Source organism: Agelaius tricolor, unplaced genomic scaffold (genome assembly GCF_023055355.1).
Source record: "Agelaius tricolor isolate 1412-34295 unplaced genomic scaffold, bAgeTri1.0.p SCAF_17, whole genome shotgun sequence".
NCBI classification, from domain to species: domain Eukaryota; kingdom Metazoa; phylum Chordata; class Aves; order Passeriformes; family Icteridae; genus Agelaius; species Agelaius tricolor.
The window spans coordinates 8,947,224-8,959,818 of record NW_027269277.1 but is presented as its reverse complement, the minus strand read 5'-3'; the positions used below and the strand labels follow the sequence as shown (position 1 = coordinate 8,959,818).

Below are 12,595 nucleotides of genomic sequence, written 5' to 3'. Positions count from 1 at the left end.
GTTAATGGTCACCTTATCTTTAGCCTTGTGTTTTCAGGCACTGGAGTCAGCCAGCCCTTTCCCCAGAGCTGTGCTTCCGTGCTTTCCTGTTTTATTGCTGAGATGGTATCAGAGATGACCTTCACTTCTGAAGTTTGATTTCAGCTGCAGCTGGAATCCAGGATGTTGATGGTTTTAGGAATATTATTCCAGATGTGTGAATCCCTGGTTGTCCTCTTGCTTATACCTGTACAAACAAATCAGAAGTAAGTCTGTTGGGGAGGTGGGCCTACATTAGTGTTAAACTAATATACATGGGAAGTCATTAAGCTTGATTGCTGCTCACAGCACAGGCATCAGTGACAGCCTTGGTCTGATCTGTCTCCAAGGGAGCTTGGCAAGAGTGTTTGGAGGACATTAACTGGATCTATCCCTAGAGGGGAATTTGGGAAGAATGGTGTGTAGAAAACTCAATTCATTATTCACATCATCTCAGGATATTTGTTTAGACTCAGTAACTGTTACCTCTGATGTTTGACACTCAGGGCAGGCACTGCTCCATGTGCCTGTAGCTACACACTGTGTTCTCACATTTCTTTCCAGGTGGTCTCGTGTGTTGGTGCCTGCTTGGACATTGAGAAGGAAAAGTTGTGTTGTGGGAACTTAATATTCTCTAACATGGTATTTTTTTAAATCAGAATGTGGAGAAATAGAGCTCCTTTGTTCAACTTCTGCACCAACCCCACCAGGACAAAAGAACCACAGTTTCCCAGTATATAAAATATTGACCATGCTAGTATTTTCACAGGAAATACCAGCTCTTACACTGTGTCAAAAATAATCTGTTTTTCATTCAGATTATTTAAAATCTTAGATTTTAGATTTATGGTCCTGGATAAAAAAAGCAGAGATGTGAGAGGTCTGGTCTGTGTATACAGGGATGCTGTTACTTATCTAAAAATAAATTGCATATTTATATGCAAATAAATCCTTGTAGATTGTAAAATGTCAAACGAACAATTCTATTTCTGGATCTGTATTATTTTTTAGGCAATTGATATTTTCTGTCACTGAAGTCTGAGGTTACATCTGTGATCCTGTTGCAAATCTAGGGGAAATTACCTTTTGAATGACACATGGCCTGACCTTCATCTCCAGTTAATCCAGGAAGAGCTCACATTTGGCTGGGGGGACACAAAGGATAGATTTAGAGTGCCAGTATTTTTCTGGCCGTATTTTAGAATTCAGTAATGCACTGGATAGCCCATACCAAAGTTTTTTTTCACTTCTTCCTCAGAGGAGAAGACAGTGTGTTTGTGATAAACTGCAAGGAACAATGAAGACTCAAAATTACCAAACACTGGAATCAAAGAGATTATATTATTGCTGCAGTCTTTGAAATATTCTTATTATTGAAGGAGATTGCAGGAAGTCCCTCTAACAGGGAATGACAACAACAAAAATCCCCCAAATCCCACATGTTATACACAAAGGGTGAAAACACACATAATTGGGGCAGCAGAGAGTAATTAGACTTCAGAGCAAGTATCATGGCAAATTCTTCTGGCATGAAGAATTTATTTGTACATATATAAATAAATGCATGAATAAAAGGCTGAAATAGTGCATATTTGGATGCCTCTGACTGCACTCTTGACTTTCAGTTTCACAGATAGGCTTTGACCCTCATTTTCCTCGTGATATTAATCACAGATGGATGTACAAACTCTGCAAGGCAGAAATCCTCTTATCTCCACTTCTTTGTTGTCTGCAGACTACTGTGTTGTTTCCAACCCTGTTTGTTTAAAGCTCTGATAGTGCAGCTTTTAACAGTGATGCTGTTTAGTTGTTTCTTTAGAACTGGAGAGTTTTCACAGAAAATTTCCAAGCCTGGCCAATTTGACAGCCTGTAAATCTCACTTGTAGGAAAGCTGAATCCCTCTCTTCTTCAGCAAAGTGTTTCTTGAGAGCCACATTTGTGTTGGCACTTTGCTGTGAAGTGTTGCTAGGGGTACAATGCAACTTGCTTGTAAGGAGCACACAGAATCTTCATGCCATAAAACCCAAGTGGCTCAAGGATCAGTATATGATGGCTCACCCTATCACAATGTGACATTTACCTTGCTAAGAAGTCATTTCAGAGACATCAAAAAGTACTGGAAAACTAAAATGCTACGGTCATCACTTTGGTGTAGGATTTTTACTCCTACCTCTAAATCTGTTTAGTGAAATTCTCAAATGAAACTTTCATCCCTTTCTGAAAATAAATTTTTAAAAATGTAAACCAAAGACCCCTGCTTAAACACGGTTTGTGAAATGTGTGATTTCCTTACTGTGTGACCTCTGGTCCCTTCCTGCTGCGGTGTGTCCTGCTGCCATGCAAGCTTTGGATGAGCACTTTGCAAATGTGGAGTGTTTGCAGTCAGGGAGCTGTGGAGGGGCCTGTCCTTAGAGATCCAGTGGCAAGGGGCTGCAAGAAACACAGTAGCTCTGTTGGACATTAAATATATTCAGCATTGCTGGTTGTGTGTGTAGCTCCTTACACCTCAGCTCTCAGGCTGTTGGCATGTACCCTGGATATTTGTAATATTTGTGTACTTGAGTTTCCTCCTTTGGATTAGTGATTGCTGTTGGTTACTTCAGTTGAAGAGGTCTTTTTGCAATGACTCAAGTGCATGTGAAACAAAGAGCTTGATGATTTTAGGAGCTGTATTTTGGTGCAGGGATTTCTCAATGGTTGGCTGGCTGGACCTTGCTCAGTCTTGCCTCCCTTGTTCCCTTTGGAGAAATTAAGAAACTTGTTGGGAAGTTTACCAGGCTCTGAGAGCTTGCTGCTGGTACCACTGTGGGAGGGCAGCTTGGCCCTGGGACTGCTTGTTCTCCCTGAAGGGGAAGTGAGGCACATTTGGACATGCAGTGGTTTGGATGGGCAGTGGTTTGGACATGCAGTGATTTGGATGGGCAGTGATGTGCAGGGGGCAGTGATGTGGATGGGCAGTGGTTTGGACATGCAGTGGTGTGGATGTTCAGGGATTTTGATGTGCAGTGATTTGGATGTGCAGTGATTTGGATCTGCAGTGATTTGGATCTGCAGTGATTTGGATGTGCAGGGGGCTGGTGCAATGTTGGGCTGTTGATGGAAAGCCATGATAGTGAATTTGAAGAAAGACCATGATTTTCAAATGAAGTGGGCTATTTCAATCAAGCCACAGTCTTTAGAGGAAATCCAGATCTGATTTCAGGTGTTTAAACTTGCTGCCTTCCCTATCTTTGAAGAACCATCTTTACCCTGCCAAAGTCTGTGGTTATTTGGTGTTCCACTGCCCCCCAGCTGAAAAGAGTTTAAATAATTAACTGGCAGCAGAGCAGCTCATTCACTTCAGCCCTTGACAAGAGAGGAGCAAATGTCAGTGCAGGGATGTCTGGCTCTCAGGGCAGGTACAGCTCATACCTGCTTGCTTGCACTGATTTGCCTGTGGACATAGAGCTGTGATGTTGATCAACATCTAAGATTTCAGGGCTGTACCCAAAACTCTCAGTGTGTAGCCATTTGAAGCTGTGCTGGTGATAAAGAGGCAGAGGAGTGAATAATAAATCTAGCATGATGTGCCTTGGAGGGTGATATGAAGATAGAGAATCAAAAAATATTAAAGGTGGGATAATTATTTTTAATGACTGTTTACTAGTCTGTGCTTCTTAGAAAGTAAGGGTGTTTTGAGACGGTGCAATGTGTGTTGCTAGCTGCTGGTTGCTGAGAACAGGACTATGTTTGACCTAAATGGAAGCCAACAGATGAAATTTTGCATGTTCAGGTAAGTAACTTCAAGACAAAAGTGCATGAAAGAAAAAAATATTGAAAGGAAGCAAGGGCAAGCCATCTGAGTAGGTTTGGAGGCAGGAAATCTGTTTTATGTTAGCAAAAATGCTGATTTTTTAAGCTTCCAGGCTGTGTTCTATGCCAGTTAAAGTGATGAAATTCTTCCAAAGTCATCAGGATTACACCCTTCCACTAGCTTTAGGGACTGTGCCTTCCCACTGGAAGGCCATTTGATCTTTCTTGATTTTAAAAATAAATGTGAATTTCTCATGAGGTCTCCTTCATTTCTTACTGTAGTACAAATGTTTCTGTTGGCAGCATTTTTCTGAACAAAATGCCAGGCAGATTTCAGAAGCAGTCCTACATCCAAGGTTTTGTGCTTTAAGCCAGTTAGAATGTTTCTCCAGTAATCTCCAGGAATTCCTTCCTGGTGGAGGTTGCCCAATAACTGAAGCCTTGATTTTGCTTTTTTTTTTTTTCTTCCTGTGGGCTTTGTCTGATGGATGGAGATTAATGCTCTCTAGTGATCCTTTTTCTGCTGGGATTAAGGGTTCAGTGTGAAGTCATCGTGACAAGTGCAGTAATTCCCAACAGTGAAACTCGTTCCAGTCAAACTTCCTCTAGTGCTACTGTATTTTTACTGCTTTGTCTTTTCCCAAGAGACAGAAAATGTGTTATATCGGCTTGAGGTCAGCTTTGATCTGCAAATGCAAATGCATTCTGAGGATGGCACTGAAGTTGGCTACTCGTAGAGGCTTTTGCTCTCCAGCTAAGTGGGAAACCAGACTAGAGTATGATTTGTTTTCTGTTTGTGATGGCCCTTGCACTTTTTGTCTTCTGATATTTGTGTGACAGCTTTCCTTTGTCTAGGGGTCTTTATAGAAAATTGACAAATGGAATTGTCCATTCAGAGATGTCAAACTTCTGCACTGTGAGAAAACTGCTGTAGCTGAGCCACTGATGGGACTCCTCACCAGAGGTCCATTTCTCAAACTACATGTGTCTCTCATCAGAAAGGCATTAAAGTATTTTTTCCAAGTGTTCAAAAAGGACTTCTCCACTGTAGATCTGGTATTTCTACTAAATGTCTTGAAGAAACTCATATAAAAATATTTAATAATACTCCCTCCTACTGGCTTGCCAGACCCAAGTATTCAAACACTCTGTACCAGCTGAGAAATACAAATAAATGTGGTTTTCTTCTGATCTTCTAGGAATGACTGTAAATCTTTGCTTTGTTATTATGAGAGTTATGAACCTCCTACTTTGAAATAGCCATGCAATTTTTAATTAGGAGCTGGTATTCTTAGCAGGCCATGTGACTGCAGGAGCAGGCTCAGGCTGCTGCTGCTCCCTCCCTGTGTGCAGGCAGCACCAGCAATGTTTTGCCTCCTCTCTGCTTTTACCTCAACAGAGGCCATTGATAACCATGATGCAAATTCATTTCTATATGCATTCAATGCAATGTAATGCTAGAAATGTGTAGTACAGCTATATTGTCCCCAGGACTTGGGTCACCCCTGTGAATGAGGCTCTTGAGGTTTGTGTTCCCCAGCATTTGCCTGTTCCTACACCCAGTGAGTGCCTCCTTAGCTGTGACAGTGAGTAACAACTGTTGGTAAATTGGCAGAGGTCATCACCAGGCAGTAACTCTGCAATATGGGTGTGATGGCTATTTCAAAGTAATAGTAATTTAAACTCTTAAGTGTTTTGCCTGACCTTGCAATATTGCAGGGATGCAGTTGTTTGGGTTTTTTTCCTGTTAATGTGCAGAATAGCTGGTTAGAATAGATTGTGATTTACAGTGAACTGGGATAATGCCTGTTTTGAAAGATCCTGTGCACCCCTTTTGTGCTGGAGAATAACTACAGCTTTTAGTCGCTATTTCAAAGATGTTGCAAGTATTTTCTGTAGCTTTCCTCTGTCTAAAGAATAACAATAACAATTAATCTCCTCAGGGCTTCTTCACATTGTAATTATAACCAAGCCCCTCATTAGTCCCACAGGGGGACGGAATCCAATGCCATATGGTATTTTACACTTCGGATGCTGTGCGTACCAATAGCTGCAAGGAGACAGGAAAAGGGGGAGTTAACAATTCATATCCATTTATGGAGCAGGCACAGCCCTCCTTGGACCCAGTTCAGCAGAGTCTGAGTGCCTCAGATCAGGAACTTTATCTGGCCAGGGGTTGCTGCAGCACGCCGGGGCTCTGGGGAGCTCTGCACAGAATCCCTGGGCTGGCATTCCCACCCTGGAATGAATTAAATGCACACACACCTCCCTGGGAGCACCATGGCTGGCTTCTACGGGTGCCTGAAAAGTAAAAAGTAAGTGCCATGCTGAGCCCTCCCCTGCACCTTCCCAAAGGGAGCTGGGTCCAGTGGGTACTTTGAAATTCTGTCTTTGTTGTGTTGCAGCTGCAGACTTGAACAAAGTGGGTTTGCCTGGGGTCTGAAGTGCCAGCCCGAGCACAAAAGTGCAAAAAAAAAAAAGTCCTGGCTGAAATATTTGTTTGGTGAAAATTGGTCATGGTTTTTTCTCCTTCAGAGGTATAAGCATGAAATATTGGAAAGGGCATTAAGAACCTTTTTCTGTTTAATTATAGCAAGAGGGAAAATTTCCACTTCCCTAGTGATTAGCTGTATTGTTTCTACATTAACACATAAAAAGGAGAAATACAGAAATACACATTGGCTTTTAAAAAATGTTCAGCTAGAAGTCTGGCAGTAAATGCTCTTTAAGAACTTGATGAGCTCAGTTTTTCTATAAGCAATCTGAGGTTTGTTTCTGTAATTGCTCCCTGTTGAGAGATTTGGTTGTATTTAAAAAAAATTATTTTTTTATTGCTTTGCTGGCATGTTCTGTTGGAGTAGGCTATCAAGGGAAAATAGAATGAGAGAATCCTGTTTGTGCTTTAAAACACCATGAAGATGCATTCTGTTTTTCCTTTGACATTCTCCCTGCTGAGGAATAGAACAAAATTTCCTGCTACCAAACCTGAGGAGTGGTTTGATCTTGTTTTGCACCAACAGACTGCAGAGGGCTCTATCCTTGCACCCGGTGAGAGATTACAGACAGGGAACAGGCACAGTGGAAGGCAAGTGAAATTGTGTCTTGAGGCTTAAGATATATATATATATATATATATATATATATATATATATATATATATATATATATATATATATAACTATACTGATAGTTAGATGTGTGGGTAAGTCCTGGATAGCAGAGGGAGGAAAATAGCTCAAAAGTGGAGCTGGCAGTTGACTCCTTTTCCTTCTCCCAGACGTTGGATCCCTCATACCAGCAGTTTGTCTCACATTACTCTGGTGGAAATGTGCATTTTCAAAGGCACACAACTCCTACTGGATTTCTGTTAGCTTTTCCATCCCATATTAACTCCTTTCCTCCGTTGATATTTGTGACAGGGAGTTAATATTTGGCAGAGGAGTTTGATTTAGGTAAAGGGAGAGTGTGCCATCAGAACTAGCAAAAGGGCTGTCAGTGAGTCCTGATGAGGGTAGGTGGATTGGCACTTGAATTGACAAAAAGTAGTAAATTTACATGGTATGATTTCCCTCCCCCCAAGTCCTTCAGAATCTAATGCACTTAAAACAAATTTGTAATTCAGAGAGAGGCTATATAGGCTGGACAGATGAAGCTTTTTTACATGTGGTAAACCATCTCTTCTTTCCTGGTCAATCTCCACCTGATTTATGAGGAACAGGGTTTTTTTTATTCAACAAATTCTTCTTTTTTGATATTCTTCAGTTAGGTCTCTACACTTGATATATGTGCACAGCTTATATTCCTCAGCCTGTTATTTCAGCCCTGTGATGTGTTCCCAGGTGAATTAATGCAACTACTAACCCTTTGCAGTCTTCACAGATTTTATGTGCTGATTTGGCTGTGGTTCTTGGCACTTAAAATGAGTTCAAGACACCAGTTGCAGAAATAGTGATGTTTTTACCCTGAGATTAATTTTCAATGAAATTTGTTTGCAGTTTAACATGAAGTGTTTGTCTTTCTGGACAAATGTGTCATTGGAACAACTTCCCAGATTCTCGCGTGGTCATTTGACCTGTAGGAGTTAATTTGCTTTCTGAATGAAAGATCTTTTGGAATGAAATTACTTTTATGCTTTAAGCAATTGGTTTGGATACCAGTAGGAATTTGGCCAAAGTGACTTGGAGCTCAGTGCCTGCCAAGAAAGCTGCCATGGACTTTGGGGAAGGGTTCCCCCAGGGCTTTGAGCTGCTGGGTCCAGCTAAAGCACCTGGAGTGTTTTAAAAGCTGCTTTAGGGAGTGCTCTCCTGTGCTGCTGGCACATTTACCCCACTGCCCCACATTTTACAAGAGGAAGCAAAGGCTCTTGGTACACTGTAATAATGTGTGGCTGAATCTGATTTTGTACACATAGTCTTGTCCCTGTGCTTTGTTAATGTCCTCTTATGAAATGAAAAAAACAGAACCCAAAGCCTAATCCAGGTAATTCTTCATCACAGTCCCAATCTTGGCTGCTATTTCACTGAAATAAAACTTCTAAATTGATTTCATATTTCTCTTTAACCAGCATATGCAACCTGAGTAATCTTGAATTGTTCTGCTAAGTTTATCATCACCCTTGTTGCAGTGTTCTGTTTCTTCCTTGCTCCCAGCATGGTGCCAGAAAAAAAATATTAAACCTGAACAAATATGATAAAGTTTCCTGAAGCCTGTGGAGGAATCTTTTCCTGTGCTACTCAGTTTTTGGGAATAGCCAAGTATGTTGTTATGAGCTGAAAATGTGGTTGCTTGAATAGCAAGGTTCACTGATGGTCAATGCAAACTGCCAATTTCCAAAGATAAATATAGTGTGTTAGAAGCTATATAAAATATTTGGCTGAAGGCTTTATGTGCCAGCTCAGTCTGGTTTCTATAGCAGACTATAAGAAAATGTATTTAACTGTATTTAATGTGGTCACTCAGGATTTCATGGTGCCTTTCACAAACAATCCCAGAATTATGGACATTTCAGCTTGAATGTCTTCTGCTTTCCCAAGCTTTGCACTTCCAGTGGGGTATTGTGTTCTTTTCTTATATTCCATAATTGTCAAAAAATGCTGATGTGCACTTTTATCCTGCAAAGAAGTTCAGCATTTGGGTAAAGCAAGTTGATCAACGAATGCACCAGTAGAATTTTCAATATATTTCTAGATTGTTTGAGATGAAAGCAATTGTCAATCGAAAATGATGTTATGACCATAAAATTGAGTAAAATATGTTCTCTGGTTAGCTTATGTGCTGCTGCTGTATTTTGTGTTGTTTCTGTTCAGATAAATGTCAGGAGGAGATTGTGGTGATCGCTGGGTTTATTCTGAAGATGGCACAGAGCTGTCCACCTGATGGGTGGCTGTCTGTCCACTGCCCCTGCACCTTCACCCCAGCCTTCTTGTTGAAGAGGCTCATAGGGGATGGTGGAAATCCCAAAAAATCCCTTTGTCCTTGCAGCCAGTTGCACTTTTTACAACTTTCACATGTTTGTGTGGTCGTTTGAGCCTTTGGCTCCCCATCCACAGGCAGCAGCTGCTGCTTTAGCTGGGACAGTGACAAGTGCATGGGAAGTGCTTTAAAGCTCCTCCAACTGCTACTGCAGGAGCAGCTTGGCCCGGGGCAGGCTGAGCCTGCTGGCTCCTCTCTGTCAGCAGCTCCTCATCCTCCCCTGCCTCCCTCCCTGCTGGAGCCTGCATTGCTGCAGGGCTGAGGAGAGGCACTGCTGACTGCAGGGAGCCATGCATTGCTGCTGCTGACTGCAGGGAGCCATGCATTGCTGCTGCTGACTGCAGGGAGCCATGCATCGCTGCTGACTGACTGCAGGGAGAGATGCATTGCTGCTGCTGACTGCAGGGAGAGATGCATTGCTGCTGCTGACTGCAGGGAGCCATGCATTGCTCTGCATTGCTGCTGCCTGACTGATTGCAGGGAGTGATGCTTTGCTGCTGACTGCAGGGAGAGATGCATTGCTGCTGACTGACTGCAGGGAGAGATGCATTGCTGCTGACTGACTGCAGGGAGAGATGCATTGCTGCTGCTGACTGCAGGGAGAGATGCATTGCTGCTGACTGACTGCAGGGAGCCATGCATTGCTGCTGACTGACTGCAGGGAGCCATGCATTGCTGCTGCTGACTGCAGGGAGAGAGGCATTGCTGCTGCTGACTGCAGGGAGCCATGCATTGCTGCTGACTGACTGCAGGGAGCCATGCATTGCTCTGCATTGCTGCTGACTGACTTATTGCAGGGAGTGATGCTTTGCTGCTGACTGCAGGGAGGGATGCTTTGCTCTTTGGCACTGTTTTAGACATGAAGAATCTCTCCAAGACTCCAGGCTGTTTAAAGAGAGACACTGAGTTCCCTGGCCATCCCTGCCTGTGGCATCCCCCAGCATCATCTCAGCTCAGCCATGGTCCATGGGCTCAGCTGGCAGCTTTGGAATCAGTGCAGGCTTCCTGGGAGCAGTGGCAGGGTCACTGTCCTTGTGATGATCTGGGATCTATCTGTCTGTGTGGATGATGAATTCAGGAGAGGTGGAATGCTTCCCATAAACACTTTGGTATACTTAAATATGTCTGTTTACAATATTTTTATTGTACATCACTTTAGCATATTATTTCATAAGAGAAAGAATCCCCCATTAACAGCTTTTCAGTGTTGGGGGATTTTGAGATGAAACTATCTGAGTATGATAGGTGGTTTCTGCCCAGCAAAGCAAGTTCACCTGTGCAGACAATCCTTGGATGAGTTTCAAGAAACAGGTTTTATGGAAGGTGGAGAGCTCTTCCCACTAAGCCAAATCAGAGAGTGTGAGCTGAGGTAGAAAGGCTCCTCAGGGGTTGTGAGTCTCTTGGAGGAATCTTTCATGTTCCTGTATTAGGCAATTGTACAGTGTTTGGATACTTGTGAGCATTTTGTCTTCAGCCCACAGGAATCATTCAGTGCTCTGCCTGGTATTTAATGTATAGAGACCTAAGTCCTGTTTTCTTATTCAAAAATAGCAGAGAGGGTGAACAAAAGCAGTTAGGAGGTGTCAGAGCCATGGCACTGCAGGGAGTTGGGCACTGTTAGTACAATGGTGCTGTATTATTAACCAAAAAATCAACTACTTCTCTTTGTGATTCACTCTCTTTGACTCATCTTTGTGCAAAAAGTTCAATTCTGCTTTAATCCAGCAGTGAATCACTCCCATCTCCTCATTCTGTTCGTGCTTCTCTCTGGATGGTGTTTGTTTTTGCAGGCACAGTGGTACAGTGTGTTTGCTGGCTGTAGGCAGAGGAATTCCAAGCAGTCCTGTTTGTTTGGTTTCAGTAGAACAGCCCTTTTGCTATCACCAAGGTTCTGAGTATTTGGCTGATATGCTGTCAGATTGACCTCCACTGCTGCTTGTCCTACATCCCTTGCAGTGGAGCAGAAGCTTGAGCTGGAACAATCTGCTAAATGTGATTCTCACTCTTCTGCATCCTTTCACCATCAGGTTTTTTGTCTGATTTTGCCAGACTTAGCCATGAAAACATCTTGTCATAATTTTCCCCTGTGTTCTCTTCTTAGACAGAAACTTCTGCTGCTCCGTGTCTAGCTTTGTAGCCCTAGAGCCAACTGGAGAGATTAATTTGTCATTTCCTCCTTGTGCAGAGTTCTACAAAGTTTTAGGCTTTCATATCTGCTGTGATGTGAAGGCCTAGAATTGGATGAAAAAGCTGAAATCTGATGATACGTGGGACAAAAATGCAGTGGGTTCAAGTTGTGCTTCCAGCAGATAACCTACCTGAGCTGGTGGAGGGCAGCTGGAGCTGATTACCAGCCAGATTTGAGGAAATCTGAGATAAGTCTGTCCATGGGGAAACAGGAAAAAAACCCAAGGTAATTCCAAGGTTGATTCTCTTCCACCCCCCATATTTCTCCTGCTGTAAGAAGACAGTTGAGCACAAGGTGTTCTACACTAACGTGATTCAAGCTCATAGGTCTGCATTACATCTGTTATTGTCTCTCTCAAACTCTCATATTTTTTGTTTATCTTATTATTTTATTCATAATTTTTTTTTTCAAGTTTGCAGTTGGCCTCCCAGTCCATTGGGGGAGTCACTGTATAAACAAAGAAAAAAACCCCAGGCAGTTGATATCCTGTCTGATTTTGCTTGCAGATGCTGAGCAGTCACTGCTCATCACTGGGCCAAAAGTCAAGGATGTGCCAACAGCCCAATGTTTCCAACACAATGTGTGTGAAAAAGGCCACACACATCATTATTCATTTCTTTAGCTGCACTGTTACACCTGTGTGTGCTGCTGCATTTGGAGAGGTGTCCAGGTGCCAAGATATTCTGTGCTCTGTTGTGTCCTGTCTCCATGTGTAGCATGTTGGTATCTTTGTGACTGTTGTGCTTCAACCCCAGCAATTCAGCCCCACAACAGCCACTTCCTCACTCTCCCACCTGCTGGGACTGGAGAGAGAATTATTAATTAATTGGAGAGGATAAATGTGAGAAAACTCTTGGGTTGAGATCAAGACAATTTAATAGGTAAAGCAATGTCATGCACACAAGCAAAGCAAAACAAGGAATTTATTCCCCAGGGCAGGCAGGTGTTCAACATCCCCTGAACAGCAGGGCTCTGTCACATGTAATGGTGACAAGAAGACAAACACCACCCCTCCAAATGCCCCCCTTCATCCTTCTCCTCCAGTTTTCCGTGCTGAGGATGAGGCCCCATGGTCTGGGACATGCCTGGGGTCAGTTGGGATCCCTGTCCTGGCTGTGTCCCCT

General features: G+C 42.8%; 1 protein-coding gene across 1 annotated transcript in view; it reads left to right on the top strand.

Moving 5' to 3' along the window:
- The first annotated feature begins 5,948 nt into the window (after positions 1-5,948).
- KIAA1210 (KIAA1210 ortholog) overlaps positions 5,949-12,595 on the top strand; it is a 42,990-nt gene continuing 36,343 nt past the window's right edge. The window contains exons 1-2 of the mRNA XM_071442931.1: positions 5,949-6,126; positions 11,469-11,696. Coding sequence (XP_071299032.1) covers positions 11,671-11,696 — 26 coding nt within the window. The 5' untranslated portion in view covers positions 5,949-6,126; positions 11,469-11,670. The remainder of the gene's footprint in view (positions 6,127-11,468; positions 11,697-12,595) is intronic.